The sequence below is a fragment of the Chiloscyllium plagiosum genome, chromosome 18 (assembly GCF_004010195.1).
Source record: "Chiloscyllium plagiosum isolate BGI_BamShark_2017 chromosome 18, ASM401019v2, whole genome shotgun sequence".
NCBI lineage: Eukaryota > Metazoa > Chordata > Chondrichthyes > Orectolobiformes > Hemiscylliidae > Chiloscyllium > Chiloscyllium plagiosum.
The window spans coordinates 22,714,925-22,739,682 of NC_057727.1; the positions used below are offsets into that span (position 1 = coordinate 22,714,925).

Here is a 24,758-nt window from a genome sequence, read left to right on the forward strand (position 1 = left end):
CTTGACCATGAGTGCCCACTCCTGTCAATTTTACTTTAAAGTTGGATTCCTATTAAATATGCAAGACTCCACCTGAAAATTTGATGGATAAATAGAGTATGCACCATACAATTGTATCCTTTGTATTGCAATGAAGCAGTATAATTAATGGAACTTCAAACCCCATTAAAACACTCTAGCATGCTACCAGCAACCCATGAATATCAGGACAATCTTCACACCTCCCTCACAAATAAGAATTAATCTCTAACTGAATCAATGTCTCTTAGTGACTACAGTTCAACTTTAAAGAGGCAGTTCCGGTTAAGTGTAGCAATACTTTACCTGGTATCATTATAAAATAGTATATCATGTTATTTCCAATGAACAATATTGCCGCAAGTCTTGCATGGATCATTTCAAATTTAAACAATATAGAAATATAACAAATCCTGAAAGTAGATCTAATTGTTTTGTCAAATCTATACTACTTTACTCTTTCTACAGTAATAGTTTCACTTGATGAATTAATCAAATAGCATAACATTCTTAGAGTTCTGTTCCATTGACCTGCAAAACAGCAGGGAGACTTGCTGCAATTTTTCTGTCTGTAAATGTACAAGGGGTCTCAAAAATTTCTAACTACTATAAAGTGAAGAGCTGAGACACAACCCATGAAATTACCCAGTAATAATATAAATTAAAAACATCATAAGATGGTCATTGCCATTTATTTAAATATTGTGATGTTAATAAAAGATTAATTAATTGTCAAGATTAATAAATGTTACTTTTGTTAATTTAGATTTAGGTTAATTTTAAATGTGCAACTGGATTGTTTAGAGAATTATTAGACTGTCTTTTACCTGGTTCAGAATGAGCAATGAGAGTTTCCTTCCCCTGAGGATGTCAAACAAAATGTGTTTATGTTTTCTCAATCCATCCTTAATGGGTATAAGTTGAGACCACATAAATTGGCTGTATTTAGCTAGTCAGTTATTAACACTACCATTTATACAGATGTAGTCACACTGTATTTATGGAATAGCATTTCTTCTTCTGAGGCTAGCGTTCAGACTTGGACAATATAGATACATTATTTAGTTATAATATTTGAAAATTTGATATGGTGTTCAGATTTCAGAACCAAAGGTAGTGTAGTGAAAGCTTTAAGCAACATCTCACATTAAAAAAAATCTGTACATAAAGTATTCAAAAGCATAAGCCAGATTTTGAAACTATAGGCTTCATTTTCGAATGTACAGAACATAAATGGTCTATCCCACATTGTTTCCATACACTGATCAATGGAAACAGTTACTAAGATTTACTGTATTATAGCTCTTAACATTTTTGAACATCCTGCTCAGGTCCCTCAACCTTCTAAGTATTGTGAAAAGCCCCAAATTCTTAAGATTTATTCATATCTCTAACAAGCACCCCTAATAAAATAACCTTGAATTTCTTCAATATCTTTTAAGTCCTTCCTACAATGGTGGCTAAAATTCTACCCAGTACTCCAAATGGGTCTCATCAATAAACGCTAACTTAACATGACTTGTTTGCTTTTGGATTATGTGCCTCTGGATATAAAATCAAGTGCTCTGTTTGTCTTTTCATGGCTTTATTCACTTTGATTCTCTTTTAATTTTGAAATGTTCTCATTCAGGTTGCTCTTCTTGAACAACATTATTATTTGCACCTTTATTTTAAAACTTTATGTAATTTCCCTAATATTCCATGGTACTCCAATTTGTAATATAACCTGAGATTCATCACATAGATCAGAACTTATGACAGGAAATCCGTTTCCTCATTTTTGCTCATTGTAATGTACCTCGTTTGTTCTCTTTCTAACTCCAATTTAACTATTTCCAAACACTGATTTATGATTCTAATTGTAGCAAAAAACTTTTAGAAAATTGATTTTTGAATGCCTAAACTAAATTTCATCAAGAAAATAGTATGTTTGATTTCTTACATTTAGGACAAACAGGCTATTATTGATGTTTGAATTGAGTTACTTTGATTATAATATAATATATATTTAGTATAGAATTGTCATATTATTATATGGCAACTATTTGTAGAAGTATGCATAATTAGTCACAACTGACTTGGCAAATCTATTATACAGCATTTTCAATGAGTAACTTATTATTAAGACTGTACATAATTGCTTAACTTAGAAATTAAAATGTTTGAAAATAATATGGGCTTGTCCCATAGAAAACTGTACAGGTAAACAATCAGATTACTGGTGACTATTAATCATTGTTAGCATATAGAGTTAATAAGTGTCTATGCTTAAATACTGGAGAGGCATCTGCAGAATATGTATGCAACCACAGAGGTAAATATCTAAACTTCGTCAAAACATCTTTAAAATGTATCAGATATATTGTACAAAATATAATATGGCAATGTTATTTGTGTGTTGTAAAGTTTTGCATATGTTATAGGTTTATTTTGATCAGAATTATCCATGAAACACCTATTGCTCGGATAGTTAATCCACCATTTATATTTAAGGTCAATAAAATGATATAATTAGAATGCCAGATATAATCCACAACATCTGTGCAGAACAAAGAGATGCTGAAGTATCATAAGGACTTAAACATTAAAGTTATATAACCAATGTATTTTTTTCCCCTCTAGGGTGGCCTGTATGTCTTTAAGCTTTTTGACTACTACTCTGCTAGTGGAATGTCTTTGCTCTTTCTTGTTTTCTTTGAAACCATCTCAATTTCCTGGTGCTATGGTAAGAATTATGATTTTTTAAATATGCTTTCATACTGTGAACCATTGTGCTGAAAGTATTTGAGCTGAGCTGAAAGATACCAGCATTTTTTCTTTTTGTGATCGTGAATTCACAATCATTTGTTTCACCAGGCATCGCAGCTTGAAAGGCAAAATGGGGAAAAAGTTTGATACCAGCTAGCTTGATATTGGGTCACATTATTGAAGATCTTGCTCAAATATACTCTGAAAAAGGTTATTAAAACAATTTGGGAATCAAAATTGAGCTAGGTAATTGGGTTTGTTTCAATGCAAAATCAATAGTAACATCCAACCACATATTAAATATTCAGGTTCCTGACTTTGTTTTGCAAGAATTACATGGAATATGTACAATTTAGTTAAATTTAGTCAGAAAATCCTAGACTTTAATCCCAAAGTGTACTATTTTTACATAATTTTACAACAGTTCCATTACTTAGGTGAAACAATGTAGAAGTTGTGTTCCAAAGAAATTGTATTTGTTTGAAGAGTTATGGAATCCCTTAGATTATAATAATTTCAAACCTTTAGCAGAAAAATTCAATTAAGTCTGTTTTCTGAAACATTTTACTCATCTTTTTCAAACATACTTGTTTATATGCTCAGTATGCAAAGTAACCTACACCTAAATTATTAACACAAATGCTTGCTCGTTCACTTGAGATCCAAATTAGCAATCATTACATCAATTTGGAATGGAATTCAAAAATTGACAGGAAAGCTACAATTTTGCATATCTCTGGTCTAACTAACAGTTGACAGTTGGCCTTGTCCATTTTAGCATGTATGAGCCATGTGTCAATAACTTCATTCATTTTTTGCATAAACAGGTTTGTTAAAGGGTACAAAATGGAAAAAATTGTCAACATGAGGATTTTCATTTGGATAGGAATAAAATTTCTAAACACTGTATAACAGACTTCTCTTCAGGAACATGGCAATGATGCTTTTTGGCTTAGAAATAGAACTGTTGTTTGACCGCAATTTATTAAAACAAATCAACAGATCAATACATTGCTATTGGTGCCATAAATAACCTCTATGAACTTGATGCCAATACAGACTATCAATGTCAGACAACTAGAAAAAAAAAATCAACATGTCAGATATTTTAAAGGTTATGTAAAACAAAACATTGATTACTGACTGACTCCTGGCAATCTGAATTTTCACTGAAAGGTGAACTCATTGATATTATAGCCTATTGTCCTGCAAGAGTATTTTCAAGATTTTCCCTGTTTAAGAATATGGACAATTTGCATTATCCACAATCCACAATCCTCTAAACGCAGATCAAAACTAATGGTAAAAACCTGAGTAATTAAGAAAGAACATTCTGTAACTAATCAAAAATCTCAGACCAACAGATTTAACTTGGATTGATAGACTACAAAATACGCTGAACTGTACAATTGTTGGCCTGGCAATTTAACTTCATTAATCTTGTGCTTTTTATCTGCTATCTTGCTACCATTATAAATGGTAACATTCCTCAGTCAATCAACATTTTATACTTTGGTCAAACTATGATGTAGTATTGTTCCATATCTTGGCTTATCTTAAAAGCTTGACCCAGGGCTGTTTTACTGATTTTACATCTCTGCCTTCAATTCATGTATTCACAATCTGGTGAATGGCACACTAATGTATCTCTGCAGGTATTTGAGGAAGAAATGCCCCAGACCTCTGGCACTCAGAGGGCTGCCGGAGACCAGGCACCTTATCAGCCATAGGCAGAAGATTAATAGCTTCATAAAATGCATAGACAGTAACAGGATCAGCATAAATGTTTGAAAGAGAGACTTGGTAAACTGGATCAAAGTTTAGAGGAGTTCATTGACATTATCAGAACAATGCTGGTTCGAGCGTGCATGCACTTGTCTGTCTCCACAGAGACGTTGGCAGCTGCATTGGAAAACCAGGCCCAGCAGAATGCCCAGTGGCTGCTGGAAATGCAAACAGACCTGCACTCTATCGCTTCAGTCATTGGTGCTCAGCATCAGCAGTAAGCCAACAGGGGGACAAGGGACCTCAACCTTCTTGCAGGTAGCTCTTCCTCTCAAAGAGTCAGCATGGTGTCAGTAGGTACTCACACAGAGCAGTGACCACACATAGCTCCCTGCACTTCCCCTACCCTCACCATGAGAAGCACCTCGAAAGACAATACAAATGTACCAACTCATTTACCTCCAAATGGTATTCCCCAACCCTGTGAATTTTACAGCTGAGGAGAGTGAGCCTGCATCTGAGCAGAGCACTCTCAGCACTTCTGTGCTCTGTAGCTAAAACACCACTGGGGTCATATGGCCAAGTCTTCCAGTCCAACAGGCTCCAGTACAGAGCAGATACCTTTCAACCAATTGCCCCTGGATGTAGTGGGGAGTTTAAGGAAAAACAAAACTTTCTGACTACACATAGCTAGCATTGCACTGTAAATGGAATCTTGTGTCTGTGAATATATATTCACATTAAAGCAGTATGGTCTGATCAACTGTAATTTTAGCTGTAAGACAAGGTAATTCAGAATAAAGCAGACCCTTCATACATCCCATCAGAACAGATAATATTGTCATTCTCGAATGTGAGAGCGGCCAATGCTGTAATGCATTCAAAAAGTCAATAAAGGTAACTTTTATTGCACAATAGGGAAGATGAAGAAAGAACAAACAGAGAAACTTCATTTGCTTTTGTGCATAAATAGAATCTGATGCCCTTGCAACAAAAAAATCCACATGTAACAAATGCCTTCACCCAAATCAGATCTTTTGGAAGTGGGTATTAATTAAGTTTAGCTTGATGCACCTGATGCTGCATTGCTGTATCACATGAAAGTAATGTCCTTCACAAATAACCTCCTGATCTTATAACTTGGAAGACCACTGCAGCACTGCCAGCTTCTCGTATCTTCTGATTGCATGCCCTAATTGTTCAGAGCACAGCATGCTAAGCTCATTCAAGTGAATTTTAGGTCCCTCCAGATTAATCCAAGCATCAGAATCTCCTTGAGTAGCTGTATCCATGATGGGCCTAATGGAAAATGGGGCTGCACTGGGATCTGTGCTCCGTCTTGGCCAACCGATTCCATAAAAGCACCATCAGTTATGTTTGGAGAAGGTAATCCTTGAATCCCTGTGGACATCCTTATATGGCATTTAGCCCTTCACATGTGTCAGGGATTTGAATGATATCAAGAATATTGGCATCATGGCAGCTGCCAGGATACCTGGTGCAGATCTGGGATGAGATAGTCTCCCAAACCTTCAAAGCACAAATGCTGCTCCAGCAGATGACAGCATTCTGTAATGGTGCCCCAGGGCATGCTTTGCCTGCATCTGCACTGAATTTAGGTAATGTGAAGGAAATGACAGCAAGGTTGTCAATGCATGAGCCCCACATGCAGAGCAATTTTAATGGCAGATTTCTAATTAGCTTTATGGAAGCCTGGTTGATGCAATAACCTTTGAAGGGCCGATCATCATCCAAAGGAACACACCATCTAACAAAACAAACAACCCTCCCCCAAATGTGAGTGTGCTGGCAGCCATTTTTCATCCTTATTCCATCATTCAGATTTGGTTGAAGTTGAAATGGTGTTCAGGTTGCACTCGTGAGAATAAGTTCCAGGCTCTGCCTAACCTTTCACCTAACCTTATGTATAGCTGTCTCTTCCATCCCCATCTGCTGTGAGGCATCCCCTGTTTCCAGCCAGCCATTTTATTTAATTATCAATATCCCCATATTCCCGAGCTCAATACTGCAATCTATTACTCCCTCATTGACACCACAGTGACAGTAACTTGTGAAAATCTTCCCTCATGCTGTACCCCATATACTCCATACTCTGACAGATCCCATCTTGGAGCTCTTCCCTCATAGTCATTACACCTTCTGCATCCCAGCATAATTGCTCCAATCTCCAAACTTGAGTTACCCATTTTCCCCAGCACAGCATGCCTTTTGATAATCCACCTTGATGTCTACTATCCAAATCCCCAGGACAGACCATAGCCCAACCCTCTAACTGACCTGTGAGGACAGCGCCAACTGAGGATTGTCCAGAGCTCTGACTGTTTTAGTTACAGCTCCCTGGCAACCTTACCTGTAAACCCTGGACTGGTCAAGGCTTGCAGGATTATCCAATCTCTAAAATGGTAAAACACAGATCCATGGACTTTGAGTGTAATGAGGCTGCATTTGCTAACGCCATGGAGCATGTGCAGTATACTCAAGGGAGGTGCTTGCACATGTGCTGAAGACTGAGATTTGTTGAAAAGTGTCTGCATGTACGTCTTTGCCTTCAGAGACATGTCTTCAACCTTTTTGGTTAGAACTTTAGTTATAATTTTTTAAATATAAGATTTTAATTGTTTTCGTCTCTAAAGATTCGGCGGGGGAAGACATTGACAGAGAGAGAGAGATCGAGCATGTGGGACAGAGATCAGACTATGTCTGTTGTGACTTGTGGGCTTAATCATTTCCCTAGCCCTGTCTATTCTCCCCCCCCCGCCACCGCCAGGTCCTTTCTTTCACCCCAGTCCAGGCTCCAGGCTCCAGGTAGCATTCAGAATTTTAAATCAGGAATTAGCATCATCTAGGTTCATGTGAGAACCTTGTACTGCAAATCAACGAGGCAAAATTAGCTAATATTGAAATGCAAATGCAATGAAATAGGGTCCTCAGTAATTACCAGTGAGATTAGACCAAACCATTGGAACCTGATTGGGCAGATCAGACATTATTTTCTCAACGTCAGGGATCTAATCTTTGATTCTTGCCACATTTCCCCCAAATGTTTTTTTTTTAATTTACCTATGGCCTACATGTGTTGCTGGCTGGTCAGCATTTATTCCTGATGAAGAGCTTTTGCCCGAAACATCAATTTTCCAGCTCCTCGGATGCTGCCTGACCTGCTGTGCTTTTCCAGCACCACACTAATCTAGACCCTGATCTCCAACATCTGCAATCCTCACTTTTGCCTAGCATTTATTGCCCATCCCTAGCTGCCCTTGAGAAGTGGTGGTGAGCTGCTCTCTTGAACCACTGCAGTCCACCTGCTGTGGGTTGACACACAGTTCATTAGGGAGGAATTCCTTGATTTTGACCCAGCGACAGTGAAGGAACAGCAATATATTTTCAAGTCAGGATAGTGAGTGGCTTGGAGGGGACTTTGCAGGTGGTGGCGTTCCCATTTATCTGCTGTCCCATCTTACTTTATGGAAGTGCTCGTGGGTTGGAATGTCTAAAAATCTTCTGTGAATTTCTGTAAAGCATCTTGGAGAAAGTAAACACTGTTGTTACTGAGCGTTGATGATGGAAGGAGTAGAAGTTAGGGTGGTATGATGGCTCAGTGGTTGCCTCACAGTGCCAGGGACCTGAGTTCAGTTCTCACCTCAGACGCTTGTCTGTGTGGAGTTTGCACATTCTCCCTTTGTCTGTGTGGGTTTCCTTCGGGTGCTCAGGTTTTCTCCCACAATCCAAAGATGCGCAGGTCAGGTGAATTGGCGATGCTAAAACGCCCATGGTGTTAGGTGAAGGGGTAAATGTAGGGGAATGGGTCTGGGTGGGGTACTCTTCGGAAGACTTGTTGGGCCAAATGGCCTATTTCCTCACTGTAAGTAATCTAATCTAATCTAAGTTTGTGAATGTGTGTAAATCAGATGGGCTACTTTGTCCTGGATGGTGTGAAGGTTCTTGAGTGTTATTGGAGCTGCCTCCATCTAGGCAGCTGGGGACTATTCCTTACTAATTCCTTGTAGATGATGGATAGGCTCTGGAGAGTTAAGTCACAATATTCCTAGTTTCTGACATGCTCTTGTAGCCACTATGTTTATGTGGCAAATCCAGTTAAGTGTTTGGTCAATGGTAACTCCAAAGACATTGATAGTGGGGGATTCAGTGAGGGCAAGGGGCAGTGGTTAGATTGTCACTTATTGGCGATAGTCATTGACTGGCATTTGTTTGGCATTGATATTACTTGTCACTTGTCAGCCTAAGTCTAGATATTTTCCAGATCTTGTTGCATATGAACATGGACTCCTTCAGTATTTGAGGAGTCACGATTACTGCTGAACACTGAGCAATCATCAATGAACATTCCTACTACTGACCTTATGATGGAGGGAAGGTTATTGATGAAGAAGCTGAAGGGCCTAGGACACTATACTGAGGAACTCCTGCAGAGATGCTCTGGAGCTGAAATTACTGACCACAACCATCTTCCTATGTGCCAGATACGACTCCAACCAGAGGAGAGTTTGCCTCCTGATACCCATTGACTCCAGTTTTGCTAGGGCTCCATGATGCTACACTCAGTTAAATACGGCCTTGGTGTCAAGGGCTATTACTCACATCTCACTTCTGGAATTCAGGTCTTTTGTCCATGTTTGAACCAAGGCTGTAATGAAGTTAGGAGCTGAGTGATCGTGGCAGAACACAAACTGAGCATCACTGAAGGGTTTATTGCTGAACAGATGCTGCTTGATAGCATTGTTGATGACATCTTCAATCACTCTCCTGATGATCAAGAGTAGACTGATGGGGTGGTAATTGGTTGGGTTAAATTTGTCCTGCTTTTTTTGTGTACAAGACATACATGGGCAATTTTCCACATTGCTGGGTAGGTGCCAGTGTTGTAACTGTACTGGAAGAGCTTGACTAGTGGAGCAGCAAGTTCTGGAAAGCATAAGTCTTCAGTACTATTGCCAAATGATGTCAGGGCCCATTACCTTTGCAGTATCTAGTGCCTCCAACTATTTCTTGATATCATATAAAATGAATCAAAATCGTTGAAGACTGGTATCTGTGATGCTGGAGGGCCACTGGAGGAGGCTGAGATGGAACATATGGCACTTCTGGTTGAAGATTGCTGTGAATATTGCAGCCTTATCTTTTTCACAATAGTGTGTTGAAGATGGGGATATTTGTGGAATCTCCTCCTCCACTGAGTTATTTAATTGTCCACCACCATTCACTACTGATAGGACTATAGAGTTTAGATCTGAACCGTTGGTTGTGGGATTGCTTAGCTCTGTCTACCATTTGCTGCTTGTGCTGTTTGGCATGCAAGTAGCCCAATTTGGTGGCTTCAGCAAGTTGACACCTCATTTTTAGACATGCCTGGTGCTACTCCTGGCATGCCCTCCTGTACTCTCCATTGAACCAGGGTTGATCCCTGGCTTGATGGTAGTGGTTGAGTGGAAAAATACTGGGCCCATGAGATTGAAGAATGTGCTGGAGTACAATTCTGCTGCCAGGTCCATGCTGCTCAAGGGCTGGGAAGGTCTCCCATATCTTTCAGCTTTTATTCATCGGTTCCACTCTTTCCAAAGATGTAGGTGCATGACCAAGAAGATAAAAGTGAAATTAAATGTTGGCCGATTCGCTTTCAAACTTTTGGCCCAATAAAATGCCTCTTCATTCATATGTGCCCTTTTCTCAATGGAATTGAATCTCAGCCCTGCATTCTATTAACACCAACATGCAGCAGAAAGAAACAATCTGACCCTAAAGTATATCCCAAAGGATTTTACAACAAATGCTAATTGTTCTTCAACTTCATAACTTGAATCATATTTGATAATATCCTTAGATTTACAACAATTTCTGATATTAGATTAGATTAGATTACAGTGTGGAAACAGGCCCTTCGGCCCAACAAGTCCACACTGACCCGCCGAAGCGAAACCCACCCATACCCCTACATTTACCCCTTACCTAACACTACAGGCAATATAGTATGGCCAATTCACCTGACCCTGCACATCTTTGGATGGTGGGAGGAAACCGGAGCACCCGGAGGAAACCCACGCAGACACGGGGAGAACGTGCAAACTCCACACAGTCAGTCGCCTGAGGCGGGAATTGAACCCGGGTCTCTGGCGCTGTGAGGCGCCAGTGCTAACCACTGTGCCACCGTGCCGCCCACAAGATCAGCATATCTTCTTGATATGCTGATCTCACCTCAGCAAGTTGGAACAACTCTCCCAATGAATGGATGAGAAAGTTAGTTGATGAAAGAATTGTTAGATACATAAAGTCTGCCAAGTGTTGGAAGTCTCAGATTGATGGAGGCATGTATAATTTTGTCATTTAAGAAACATTTGGACAGGTACATGGTTGGGATAGGTATGGAGGGATATGGGCTGAAAATGTGTTGCTGGTAAAGTACAGCAGGTCAAGCAGCATCCAAGGAACAGGAGAATCAACGTTTCGGGCATAAGCCCTTCATCAGGCCCGAAATGTCGATTCTCCTATTCCTTGGATGCTGCCTGACCTGCTGTGCTTTACCAGCAACACATTTTCAGCTCTGATCTCCAGCATCTGCAGACCTCACTTTCTCCATGGAGGGATATGGACCAAGCACAGACAAATGGGACTAGATTAATTGTGAAAACTGGGCAGTATGGACAAGTTGGGACTAAGCTGTAAACCTCTATGACTGTATGACACTCCTCTGTGTAATCTTCCAGAAGATGACAGAGTGAATCATACTCTTCAAGTAGGCAGGTCTGCATTATTAAATGTGGATTCAAAGAAATTCTAAACAAATACCAACATATCTACAATATGACTCTGAAAACTTCACTATAGTTCAGGACAACAAATAAACAAAAACACAAGGTATAGGGTCAGGAGAAAATTATATGGCTCATCAAGCATCTTCACCATTCAGGATGGGTCTTGGACTCCATTTCTACTTTTGAGTCAACTCTGCAATTCCTGAATAGGTATGTTCATAGATTGCTAGGCAATAGTGGACCTAAGGCAACTTCATTCTTCGTAGACATGAACAATCTACAGCAGGCATCTTATAGTACAGGAGAAATATCATCAGTGCAGCCTTCACAAAATTCTTTAAATATGGTAGCAGGAAAAATGGCCCAACAATATCATCCTTTCCCAAACCAACTTGTCGAGCATTAATGCCTTCTCACTCAAAAGTAGTTCCATCAGGCAGGACATGTTAAATGTATACTGGATATCAACTCTCAAAGCAATTGCTCTACTTGGAATTCAGCCATGGCAGAAGGTTCCCAGTAAGCTGATGGAAACACTTTAGGGATACCTTCAAATGATCCCTGAAGAAGTCAAACATACCCATGGACTCATGAGAGACCATGGCCTGTGACTGCTCAAAAAGAGAAAGCTGGACCCCTTGCTGTGATACTTGTATCATCGATAGGCATGGGTAAGATGCTGGAAGACTGGAGAGTGGCCAATGTGGTGCCATTAATTATGAAAGGTGGTAAGGAAAAGACAGGAAACTACAGACCAGAGAACCTGATGTCAATCATGGGTAAGTTTTTGGAGGGGATTTTGAGGGATCGGATTTACATGTATTTGGAAAGGTAAGGAGAGGTTGGGATAGTCATCAAGGCTTTGTGCATGAGAAGTCGTGTCTCACTAACTTGATTGGGTGCTTTGAGGAAATGACAGAGGGTTGATGAAGGCAACGCAGGGATGTGGTCAATATGAACTTCAGCAAGGCGTTCATCAAGATTCCACATGGTAGACCGATTATCAAGTTAAGCTCACGTGGAATCCAGAGAGAACTAGTCATTTAGATACAAAATTGGCTTGAAGGTAGGAGACAAAGAATGGTGGTGCAGGGTTGCTTTTTCAGACTGGAGGCCTGTGACCAGTGGTGTGCTGCAAGGATCTTTGCTTTTTGTTATTTGTATAAATGGGTTGGATGTGAGCATAGGAAGAATCATTGGTAAGTTTGCAGATGACACCAAAATTGATGGTGTAGCCGTCAGTGAGGAAAATTATCTCAGAGCACAATGGGACCTTGATCAAATGGGCTGATGGATGAGGAGTGGCAGGTGGAGTTTAGTTTAGATAAGTGTGGGGTGTTACATTTTGGTAAGGCAAATTATGACTGGAATTGTGATAGGGCCCAGGGGAGTGTTGTTGAGCAAAGAGACCTTGGGGTGCAAATTTATAGCTCCATGAAGTGCAGTCTCAGCTAGACAGGGTAAGAAAGAAGGCATTTGGTACGCTTGCCTTTATTGGTCAGTGCATTGAGTATAGGGGTTGGAAGGTCATGTTGCCACTTTGGAATACTAAGTTCAATTCTGGTCTCCTTGCCATAGGAAAGATGTTGTTAAACTTGAAATGGTGCAGAAAATATTTACAAGGATGTTGCCAGGGTTGGAGAGTTTCAGCTATACAGAGAGGTTGATTAGGTCGGGGCTGTTTTCCTTGACTTTTGGAGGCTGAGGGGTGACCTTCTAGAGGTTTATAAAATCATGAAGGGCATGGATAGGTTAAATAGACTTTTTCCCAGATTAGGGGAGTTCAAAACTAGAGGGCATAGATTTAAGGTGAGAGGGGAAAGATTTAAAAGGCAACCTTTTCATGCAGAGGGTGATGCATGTATGGAATGAGACTGGTACAATTACGACATTTAAAAATATCTGGATGGGTACTTGAATAGGAAGGGTTTGGAAGGTTATGGGCCAAACACTCACAAATGGGACTAGATTAATTTAGGATGTAGGTGTGGACGAGTTGGACCGAAGGGTCCATTTGCATTTCTATGACACTATGACATGGAGTGTCTACTCTGTTAAACTCCTTTATAATCTTGTATGTGACAATTAGATCACTTCTCTTTCTTCTAAACTCCAGAGAATACAGAACTATCAACAATGGACAATATCTACATTCATTTTGCACAGTTTTCTGTACAGATCTAAAACTAAACATTTTTTTCATTTGTAACTATTTAAATTCTGATAGAGTCACAGAGTCAGAGATTTGTATAGCATAGAAACAGACCCTTTGGTCTACCCTGTCCATGCCGATTAGATATCCCAACCCAATCTAGTCCCACCTGCCAGCACCTAGCCCATATCCCTCCAAACCCTTTCTATTTATATACCCATCCAGATGCCTTGGTGTCCATATATATAGATATATATATATATATAGATATATATATACCTATAGATAGGGGATAGGTATATGGAGGATAGTGGGTTAGTATAGGTTAGGTGGGCTTGGATCGGCGAAACATCGAGGGCCAAAGGGCCTGTACTGCGCTGTATTCTTCTATGTTCTATGTTCTATGTTCTATGCAACAATACTAGTGTCAGGACAGCCCAGGGATCTGACCTCTACCTCATCTGTGAACATATGGGAGCAAGCTCTGAGACAATTTCCAAAGCTTGTCTCAGGCGTCTTTCCAGTTTGAACTGCTTTACTTATTTAATGTAAATCAGGAAAAACATTGTAGCCTGACTGCAGAGCGATAGTCAGGTTCTGACTCTGGGTTCATGGTAGTTTGCTACTATAGCATAAATATGAGGAAAAGCTACTTGACAGTGATGATAAAGTTGGAGGGTAAATGCTCACAAATGCTGCTTTGAGTTGTTGCTAAGCTTCAGTGTCGGTCAGCTCAGTCTTACGTTAATTACTAATTCTTATAATGTTAGTGGCTGGCCTAACAACATTTTATGGGTACATTCATTGCCACTAATCCCTCTTCTAGGTACTGGGGGTGCAGGAATGAAATCAGGAAACACTTTATCCAATAAACGGTTGGACAAACCTGGTGCTCACGCCACAAAAAGCAATGAATGCTGAGTCAATGAAGATGTTCACTATTAAATTTGATTGATATTTATTAATTAAAGATAATCATGGAAGTGAAACAAAGGCAGGTAAATGAAGTTGAGGTGCAGACTAGGCATAGTCTATATGTATTACAAAGCAGACTTCTAGGGTGGAAAGATCTACTTCTGTGTTCTTACAGCAGCGGAGAAATTAATATGCTTACACTTAAACAAGTTGTTACTGCAAAACGAATCGAGAAAAAACATTCAAGACAAAATGTACCCTGGTATTCTGTGACATAGTTTCAAGGCCATTGAAATAAATTGCTTAATGAACAGAAGGTCAAGGAAAAATGCAGCACAGCATGGCATCTGACCTTAATATGACCAGAAACAATGGAATTCAGATTCAACTGATACTAACAGAGCATCATACTGTGCAGCTAATACTCTAATAATGGCAGCTTCAGTATAATTGCAGTTCTAGGATTATAGTCATAGAAATGGCACCAATATATAATGCTTCCATTAAATTATCTGCAGCTGTCATCAAATTAATACAGCTTTTGTGTGTATGATGCTATCTTATCTTATATTGTCAATCAGGAAATCTATTAGTGATATCCATCTTTATTATGCAGCTGTAGTAGCCATAAATGCAAAAAAGTGAATTGAGGCAAACATTCCATCTTTTAGGGCAAGTTATATGCTTTATTTGAGGATATTTATTCGCGACGAAGAACATTTCAATGTTAATCAGCTCTTATTGCTTTGTCTGCTATGCTTATACTTTGTCTGCTATGCTTATACATTGTGGAGAGGGTGGCTTTTAATTTTGGTGTAAGATCCATGACAAAAGAAGTGGAAACTCTAGCGGACACTTAGCCTTCTCGCAATCTTTTTACCAAGGCAGACTTTAAACAGGACTTTAACTGGGGGTGGCACAATGGCTAGCACTGTTGCCTCACAGCAATAGAGTCCCAGGTTCGATTCCAGCCGCGGGCCACTGTCTGTGTGGAGCTCACACATTCTCCCCATGTCTGCGTGGGTTTCCTCCAGGTGCTCCAGTTTCCTCCCACAGTCCAAAGATATGCAGGTCAGGTGAATTGGCCATGCTAAATTGCCCATAGTGTTAGGTGCGTTAGTCAGAGGGGAATGGGTCTGGGTGGGTTACTCTTCGGAGGGTCAGTGTGGACTGGTTGGGCTGATGGGCCTGTTTCCACACTGTACGGACTCTAATCTAATTTCCCATCCTTTATTATTCAACTCCCTCTGAGAACAAGGCATGATTCAAACCATCAGGATAATCAATCTTCAAAATTGAAATAGAACATGCCGGTAATATTCAATCATTCCTGCAGCATTTATGGAGAGAGAAACATAATCAGTGTTTCTGGTCAATGACGTCTCATCAGAATTTATAGTTGAAAAGCAAGTTGCACATTATTAATGGCATAACATATTCAGTTATTTTAATAGTAAAACTTAAGCAATTTCCTTTTCATTGCTTGTATTGTTAAGGGAAAGGTGAGGGACTATTTTCCACTGAAAATCAGAAGAGAAATGGGTTTACAGAAAGAACCAAAATGGAACTGACATCTAAAACATGGAAGTTTGAAGAAACTATATAAAATAGACAACAGCATTTCAGCTGCCAATTGGACAGAATTGTTTTAGATTAGATTCCCTACAGTTTGGAAACAGGCCCTTCACCCCAACAAGTCCACACTGACCCTCCGAAGAGTAACCCCCCCAGACCCGTTTTTCCCTCTGACTAATGCACCTAACACTATGGGCAATTTAACATGGCCAAGTCATCTGACCTGCACATCTTTGGACTGTGGGAGGAAACCAGAGCACCCCGAGGAAACCCACGCAGACACGGGGAGAACGTGCAAACTCCACACAGTTGCCCGAGGCTGGAATCGAAACTGGGCCTGGTGCTGTGAGGCTGCAGTGCTAACCACTGAGCCACCGTGCTGCCCCACTTTGTAACTGTTCCAATAATGTTTGGAATTTGGAAGAAAGAAATACTCCTGCATAAAATCTCACAGGCTGGGATAGACAAAAATGAAAAAGAATTGAAGAGATTAGTGGCCCAGTTCTAATACTTGGGAATAAAACTGAAAATATAAGGCTGATGAGTTTTTGACTGAGGAAAATTTCTGAATTTGGATCAAGACAACAAATCAGTAACAATCTAGAAATTGTCAACATGATTGTTTACCAGGGATAACAGCCAAGCAACATGAGAACACTACTTTTATTGCAGGACACTTAAGGAAACAATGGAGAATCAAATAGTATCTGACTCAATATTTCAGCCAAAAATCTCATGAGAAATGTCTTCAACTCAGTATTTGCTGTATAGCTCAGTTGGCTGGGCAATGTAGAGTAGCACTAGACAGCATGGTTCAACTTCTACACCAGTTGAGGTTAGCGCAAAGGACTCTCCATCTCAATCTCTCTCCTTGATTGAGGCATGGTGACCCTCAGGTTAAATCACCACCGGTCATCGCTCACTAATGGGAGAGTAGGACCATTGTGACTTTTACTAATTGCATAGCATCATATCACAATATATCGTCTGCACCCTTATGCTTTTCAACTGTGCGACAAGATTGTTCTTAAACAGCTCACCCTTCTTACTTTAAAGCATTAATCCTATTACTCATTCAGTTCATGGGAAAAAATTCTGCTGCTTGCTGCAAACTCCGAGAGGAGCATTCAAAATGATTGCCAATCAAACATGAAATTCATTTGAATGAAACAATGCTTTTTTTTTGCAAACCATGCCTCACGAACTTGCTTGTGTTTTTTGAAGAAATAACGAAGAGGATTGATCAGGAGAGAGCAGTAGATGTGATCTATAGGGACTTCAGTAAGGCGTTTGACAAGGTTCCTCATGGTGAACTGGTTAGCAAGGTTAGATCTCATGGAATACAGGGAGAACTAGCCATTTGATATAGAACTGGCTTGAAGTTAGAAAACAGGGTGGTGGTGGAGGGTTGTTTTTCAGACTGGAGGCCTGTGACCAGTGGTGTGCCACAAGGATCGGTGCTGGGTCCATACTTCTCATCATTTACATAAATGATTTGGATGTGAACAAAGGAGGTATAGTTAGTAGTTTGCAGATGACACCAAAATTGGAGGTGTAGTGGACAGTGAAGAAGGTTACCTCAGAATAGAGCAGGATCTTGATCAGATGGGCTAATGGGTTGAGGGGTGGCAGGTGGAGTTTAATTTGGATAAATGAAAGGTGCAGCATTTTGCTACTGCAAATCAGAGCAGGACATATATACTTAATGGTGAGGTCCTGGGGAGTGCTGCTGAACAAAGAGACCTTGAAGTGCGGGTTCGTGGCTCCTTAAAAGTAGAGTCACAAGTAGTTAGGATAGTGAAAAGGGCGTTTAGTATGCTTTCCTTTATTGGACACAACATTGAGTATAGGAGTTGGGAGGTCATCTTGTGCCTGTACAGGACATTGGTTAGGCCACTTGTGAAATATTACATGTAATTCTGGTCTCCCCCCTATCGGAAAGATGTTGTGAAACTTGGATGGGTTCAGAAAAGATTGATAAGAATGTTGTCAGGGTTGGAGGATTTGAGCCACAGGGAGGCTGAATAGGCTGGGGCTGTTTTCCCTGGAGAGTCAAATGCTGAGGGGTGACGTTATAGAGGTTTATAAAACCATGAGTGGCATAGATAGGGTAAATAGACAAGGTCTTTTCCCTGGGGTGGGGAATCTAGAACAAGAGGGCATAGGTTTAGGGCGAGAGGGGAAAAGTTTAAAAGGGACCTAAGAGGCAACTTTTTCACGCAGAGGGTGGTGCATATAAGGAATGAGCTACCACAAGAAGTCATGGAGGCAGTTACAATTACAACATTTAAAGGCATCTGGATGGTTTTATGAATTGGAAGGGTTTACAGGGATATGGGCCAAGTGCTGTCAAATGGATACTAAATTAGGTTAGGATATCTGGTCAGCACGGATGAGTTGGACTGAAGTTACTGTGCTGTACATCTCTGTGACTCTATGACTCTCAATGTTTATCTAAGAACAAATTCTTAGAAACTAATCGGTTTTCAAATACTGTAGTCAATCTTTGGCATTTTCTTGGCTTTCACTATGTTTATTTGGAATAAAAAGCAATGGAAAGGTATGGTATGATATTGATATACAGTTTGTCACCAGGACTAGAATATCTGACAAACTAATTTCCACCTCAGCCTATTTGTTTCACGATTTGCTGGAACAGAAGATTTACTTTGACTGAGATTCCATTCAGACCCAGTGGGAGGTTACAAATCATGCTATCTTTTCACCATTGAAATAAGACAAAAGTCCATGTTTTGTCTTTGTTCTATGAGAGAAGCAGTTAGATTGGAAGGCAAATAATGGAAGCCAGCAATAATCAATTACAGCAGATAGACACTTACTGATGATCTGAGAGAGTGGAACTGCTGAGCATGTAAATCTAGAATTTTGAAATTAATAACTGAGTGATAAATTTGGGCAACTTTGAAAAGAATAATGGATAATTAATCCAAAAAATGTACCATAATTATCAAATGGTCCATTATTAGTTACTGAAAAGCAGTTTGTTTCATTCACAAGTTAACCATAAACATGCAGTTCAAGTGCACCTTGTTCAGAAATAGTCAACTATGAAAGATTAACCTATTTCTACTTGTGAAAGATATACCTCTGACATCCAGTTTGATAAACAGTCTCTACAAAAATATGTTTGTTTAAACTACACAGTTTACAAATCCCATCTGTTCTCAGAATGTCATTATGCTATATTGATTTGTCCACACTGCTTTAAAAATACCCAGCAATAAATTGTGTGCTATGAAACATGCATATGAGTGCCTACTTAGTTTTCAGATCACATCTTAATTAATCTGCACTGTTGGAGAAAACAAATGCTATCAATATCATATTCAGGTGCAGAATACCTGTTATAACATTTTCACAGTTTTAATTCACATACTGATTCTACCCTTTACACAGAGGGCAGTAACATTTTATTTATTCAGTAAGTTAACAGATTTACTTATTGAATTATTACATTCAAATTAACTCAGTGTTGAGTGTGCTTGTTTCTATAAGGACATGAATGTGCTTCATATCACTATATTTGCTTATTTACTATCTGAATATCAGTAAATTAACATTTTCTTTCTTCAGGCGTGAACAGATTCTTTGACAACATTGGGGAGATGGTTGGCCACAAACCCTGTCTGTGGTGGAAACTCTGCTGGTCATTTTTCACTCCAATTATTGTGGGGGTAAGGCAAAGCTTGCTATCTTAATGTAAAATTATTCATTTTTAGTGAATACAAACTGCTCATGTGTTCCATTACAATCATCACAAAACTTACTTCACAAGTCAGTCATAAGGTCAGTGGCCACAAATTGCAAATGTCTTCAGGACAGCCTCAGTTGCTGGAATAGTTTTAGAGCAGCGTACACAATGGAATGGGTTAGATTCTGCTGGGGCAGGAATGGAGAAGTGCAGAGGGAAACTATGGGCATTGAGTGACATACAGGTTTCCTGACGCATATCCTGGCATCGGTCAATTTCACCAGGATTCAGGAGGCAAGCCTGAGATCATAGCCAATCCATTATTTAGGCCAATTAACATTACTAAAGAGCTCATCAAGCACTTATTCAGGGGGATGTTGTGGTTTACATGAAGGCACACAGGCTGCATACAGCGCCTGGGACTAGCCAGCTGAAAGGAGCAGATACACAGTCATGGTCATCTGAAGGAATTTGTTGGGTCCAGGGTTTGAACCCATGTTTATATTCCAGTGTGGTACCGTGATCCCACCTGCATGTTCACATGGATTTAAAGATTCCATGGCAAGAAGAGCAGGTGAATTGTCCCTTGGTGCAAATCACAAGAAGCAGCTTATCTGGTCATTATCACATTGGGGTTTGTCGGAGTTTAGATTAGATTAGATTCCCTACAGTACAGAAATAGGCTCTTCGCCCTAACAAGTCCACATCGACCCTTTGAAGAGTAACCTATCCAGTCCCATATTTACCCAACACTACTGTTAGGTGCATTATCATTTATATAACACTATTCAGATATATTAAAGCACTAATGCCCTGTGAATGACCTTAGAAATGTTATCACTGTTGTAATTTAGAAAATGCTCTCTATTTTTACTTCAGGATTTTGTTGAACTGTGTCCATTTAATAGCAGTAACTATGATTCAAATAAATGGATTGTGTGCTTTGTAATGTTTTTGCATGATGAAATAAGGTGCTATATGAATCCTAGAATTCTTTGATTCCCAGGGTGTATTTCTCTTCAGTGCTATTGAAATGACACCACTTACGATGGGAAGTTATGTTTTTCCCAAGTGGGGCCAAGGTGTGGGCTGGTTTATGGCTTTATCATCCATGATGTTGATTCCTGGCTATATGGGTTACTTGTTCCTCACTTCAAAGGGCTCTTTAAAACAGGTATGTGAAAACAGTTAATATGCCACATTTGATACATTTTATTGTGAACATAACTCCTGAAAAGTAACCAGGATTCCAGCATCCAAATTGAAAAGTACAAAATTAAAATACTGCAAATGCTGAAATTCTGAAATAAACAGGAAATGCTGAAAACACAAAGCATCACAGGAGATAGAAAGACACAATAATGCCTGATCAGAATAGGACTTTTTTTTTGAGAATTACATTAGATTAGTTACAATGTGGAAACAGACCCTTCGGCCCAACAAATCCACACCGACCCGCAACCCACCCAGACCCATTCTCCTACATTTACCCCTTCACCTAACACTGCGGCCAGTTTAGCATGGCCAATTCACCTAACCTGCACATTTTTGGACTGTGGGAGGAAACCGGAGCACCCGGAGGAAACCCATGCAGACACGGGGAGAATGTGCAAACTCCACACAGACAGTTGCCTGAGGCGGGAATTGAACCAGGATCTCTGGCGCTGTGAGGCACCAGTGCTAACCACTGTGCCACCGTGCCACCCAAACTCATTGGGTTATAAATCCTATGCAAACATCTATGAATTTTATCTTTCCAGCAGTTGTTTTGTTGATAAAACTTAAACATAAAGCTGGCTTCCTTATTCCTGTGTGAACCTTGATCCGGAGAGATCTGCTAAACATTAAATCCTGTGAAGTCTCCAAGTAACCTATATTGACCATATCCTCCTCTTCAGTGAAAGAAGAAAATACCAAAGTTTTTTTTAAAAATGTAGTTGCACATCTTTAATGATAAGCAAGTATCCTACTTGGTACGGAAATTTTCAGGACAGTCAGTCATTCACTTTCACAATCTTAGAGGTTTGGCCTTTTAGACCTCCATTCATTTACTGTACATAACTTGCTGATGTAAATATAAGGGTGGGTGCAAACAGGGTGTGAATTCTGCTGTATTTCTTGCATATTCACTTGCCTATCAGTTGATCCTTCAATCTGAGCTAAAGTGAAAGAGAAGGTATCCCAGGACAGGAAAAGTTGAATTTGAAGTTATCTCAACAGGACGGCATTTCCCCGGGTTCAATTGCCTTTATATGATCATTAAAGACCACTTCAGAATATCAAGTTTATTGAAGTGAATTAAGCATTTCATTTTTCACTTGGATGAAGTGCAAATGTCAACTAGAAAATACGTTTTTTTTTATTTTCAGTTAAACAGGTTGAGAGCTTCATCACATTCAAGATATCCCATTCAAATGTTTCTTATCATTTAATTATAAGATTGATATTGTTTGCTCAGAACAAACAGTAGCTTTGCACTTTTGTTAGCTAGGACTCCAGGCTTTTCCAAAAGAACTCCCATTCTTGACATGAGATTAGTGTTTAATATTTGAAGAATAGCCATTATTGTCCACAAAACCAAGCCTTTAAATGGGTTTTACTTTTATCTTTTTGATTCATAGCGTCTTCGACTTATGACTCAACCAACTGAGGACACAAAGCGCCGGGAGAATGGACCAGACCAGCCAGAGCATGGCAACACTCCAAGCGATGAAGCCTATATGTAGATTATTTATTAAATATAAGATACTAACACTGCCCAGAAAATGAATCTTTCACCGGTTGATCGAGACCAAGGACTGTAGTTACATTATTGTGCACCTACCTCCTATCACAAATATGATCAATAGTTATACAGGCTATAAACCTTTGTTGATGGACATCAGTAAAATGCTTAACAAAAAATGTTTCAGATCAGGTTTTGATAACAATGTAATTTTGGCAGAGAACCATCAATAGAGGCAGACTGTTAGCATTTTTTTAAACTATAGTTTTCTTTTCAAAGAGCTGGCACAGACATGGTGGGCCAAATGGCTTCCTTCTGGGCTGTAAGACCCTTTGATTTTATGGCCACATAGACGTGATTATTTTATACACGTCAACATATTCAGTCTGTCAAGTTTATAGCATTAAGGCCATTAATCAGAATTATGGTTTTGCAATAAAATTATAGAATTTTCTTATCTACTCTTTAATGGTCCTGTCATATTTTCCAGAATAGTACTTGATTTTCTTCCTGTAATATTTACACTCTTGATAGTGGATGCTACAAACTGTAAGAATTCCCTGTCCACTTTACATCCACTTTTTTCAGCCCTTTCCCCATGTTTTCGTCTTCACCTACTGGTCCACCTAAGTAACACTGTCAGATGCCAATGTGAGGATTCACTTTTATTCTCCAGTGAGAGAAAGCAAAATATTGATACTAGAAGGAATGGAAATAAATTCTTCTCTATATTGTTAATAGCATTTTATAATTTAAATTAGTGTCCAAGGTAGTCCCAACCTTTAATTATGTTCATTTACTGTCTCTTGCTGAATAATGCATAGAAAGAACATTAATTTATTGCAATAACAATTGACAGCACAGATAATACAGACGGACATAAGAATCAAAGTTTTATAGGATAGGTCGGGTCGAAATGGGGAATGTAAAGGTAGATGTAAGTAGTCTGGGAGAAGAACAAGATGTTGCTGCACATGTAGAGGGAATGATAGAGGGGGAAATGCAGTATGCAGTATCACATTATATCACTGTCCTGGCTTCTCCAAATTTTTGTTCATTAGATGTTGGAAAATATTAGTTTTGTGTCATTTATTCATTTTCCCAAGCTAAACTATCACTAACCAAATTAGCACTTGGTGCTAAAACCAAGGCATTAATATTGTAACTCAGCTTTGACTAATGAATTACCCAAGTATACCAAATCCTCATTTTCTTTCCTTTCAAACACCCATGGTCAAAAGCAGCCATTATATCTCAATTAGGTAAGCATTTGAATATATTTAAATATTTGTATTAATTTCAGCATTATCTTTCATTTCAGCTAGTATTGAGTAAGTAGTCAGAGCAAGTGTTTTGAAATTGCTACATTTGAAGATCCAGAAGCGGGCATTAACAGTGTACTTTATAATGCAGGGAGTGGTCAATGACTATTGATTTCATAATATCATGTAGCAGTCGATCAAGGCAGTGCTTCAACAATTTTCTACTTTGAGACAGACATCAGCTTGTGTCTATGGCAGCTACGCAAATGTGACAGGGAAACAGAACTACGGAAGAAAATTTAGTATATTGTACAATGTATTCTAAGTAAAAGCATAGAAAGTACATGTGCATTGATTAATCACTGGTTGCTTTTAAAGGAATTATTACAACTATATCTGTCAAAATGTTATTGTATAGCAAGTGTGTAAAAATTAAGTGTAAATGTCTGCATCTTATTTAATGTAGTTTTGTCAAAAAAATAATAATTCTTCCATCATAGACCTTAACACTGCAATAACTCTTAACACAAACAAATTATTAAAGTGTTACTCTTTAAACGTCAGCTATGTATTTAATTTGTATAAAATATATTCAATATATAATGAGTCTAGTAAAAAGAGTATTGTTTTGTAGATTTATAAATGTTAAATTGATCAAATGTACAGTTTTCAACGTATATATTAAATGGTGTAGTTAAGTTCTAAATGGCGTTATTGATACCAGGGCATGATTGTCATACATATGTTGTCAATTTTTGGAAAGCAAATAAAAACTTTATCTTACACTGTAATTATATGGAAGTAAATGTATGTTAAAAATCTGATTAGCTTCCTTACATGAAGCAAAATATTTTCTGCAGTCAATGTCTTCACACAATGTTAAAAATCACAAAACACCAGCTTATAGTCCAACAGGTTTAATTGGAAGCACACTAGACTATAACCTGGTGTTGTGTGATTTTTAACTTTGTACACCCCAGTCCAACATCTCCAAATCTTCACACCATATCTGTGCTGTAGTTGGCACTTTCATTTATTTGTCACAACCTGAAAAAATGTCAGAAGCCTCTCACCTGAAGAATTTTAACCAACTCAAGGTGAGAAGCTTAAGTTAAATTTTCAATAAATTATCACCAGA

General features: G+C 39.0%; 1 protein-coding gene across 2 annotated transcripts in view; it reads left to right on the plus strand.

The window, feature by feature from the left end:
* The window catches only part of slc6a1b (solute carrier family 6 member 1b), a 38,142-nt gene extending 13,731 nt beyond the window's left edge, over positions 1 to 24,411 (plus strand). The window contains exons 12-15 of one of the 2 annotated variants that reach the window (XM_043707930.1): positions 2,641 to 2,743; positions 19,516 to 19,616; positions 20,640 to 20,807; positions 22,255 to 24,411. In XM_043707930.1, the coding sequence (XP_043563865.1) occupies positions 2,641 to 2,743; positions 19,516 to 19,616; positions 20,640 to 20,807; positions 22,255 to 22,359 (477 nt within the window). In that variant the 3' untranslated portion in view covers positions 22,360 to 24,411. Of the gene's footprint in view, positions 1 to 2,640; positions 2,744 to 4,656; positions 5,142 to 19,515; positions 19,617 to 20,639; positions 20,808 to 22,254 lie in introns of those variants that run through there. The other variant, XM_043707931.1, reaches the window with a different exon arrangement.
* Positions 24,412 to 24,758: the final 347 nt, after the last annotated feature.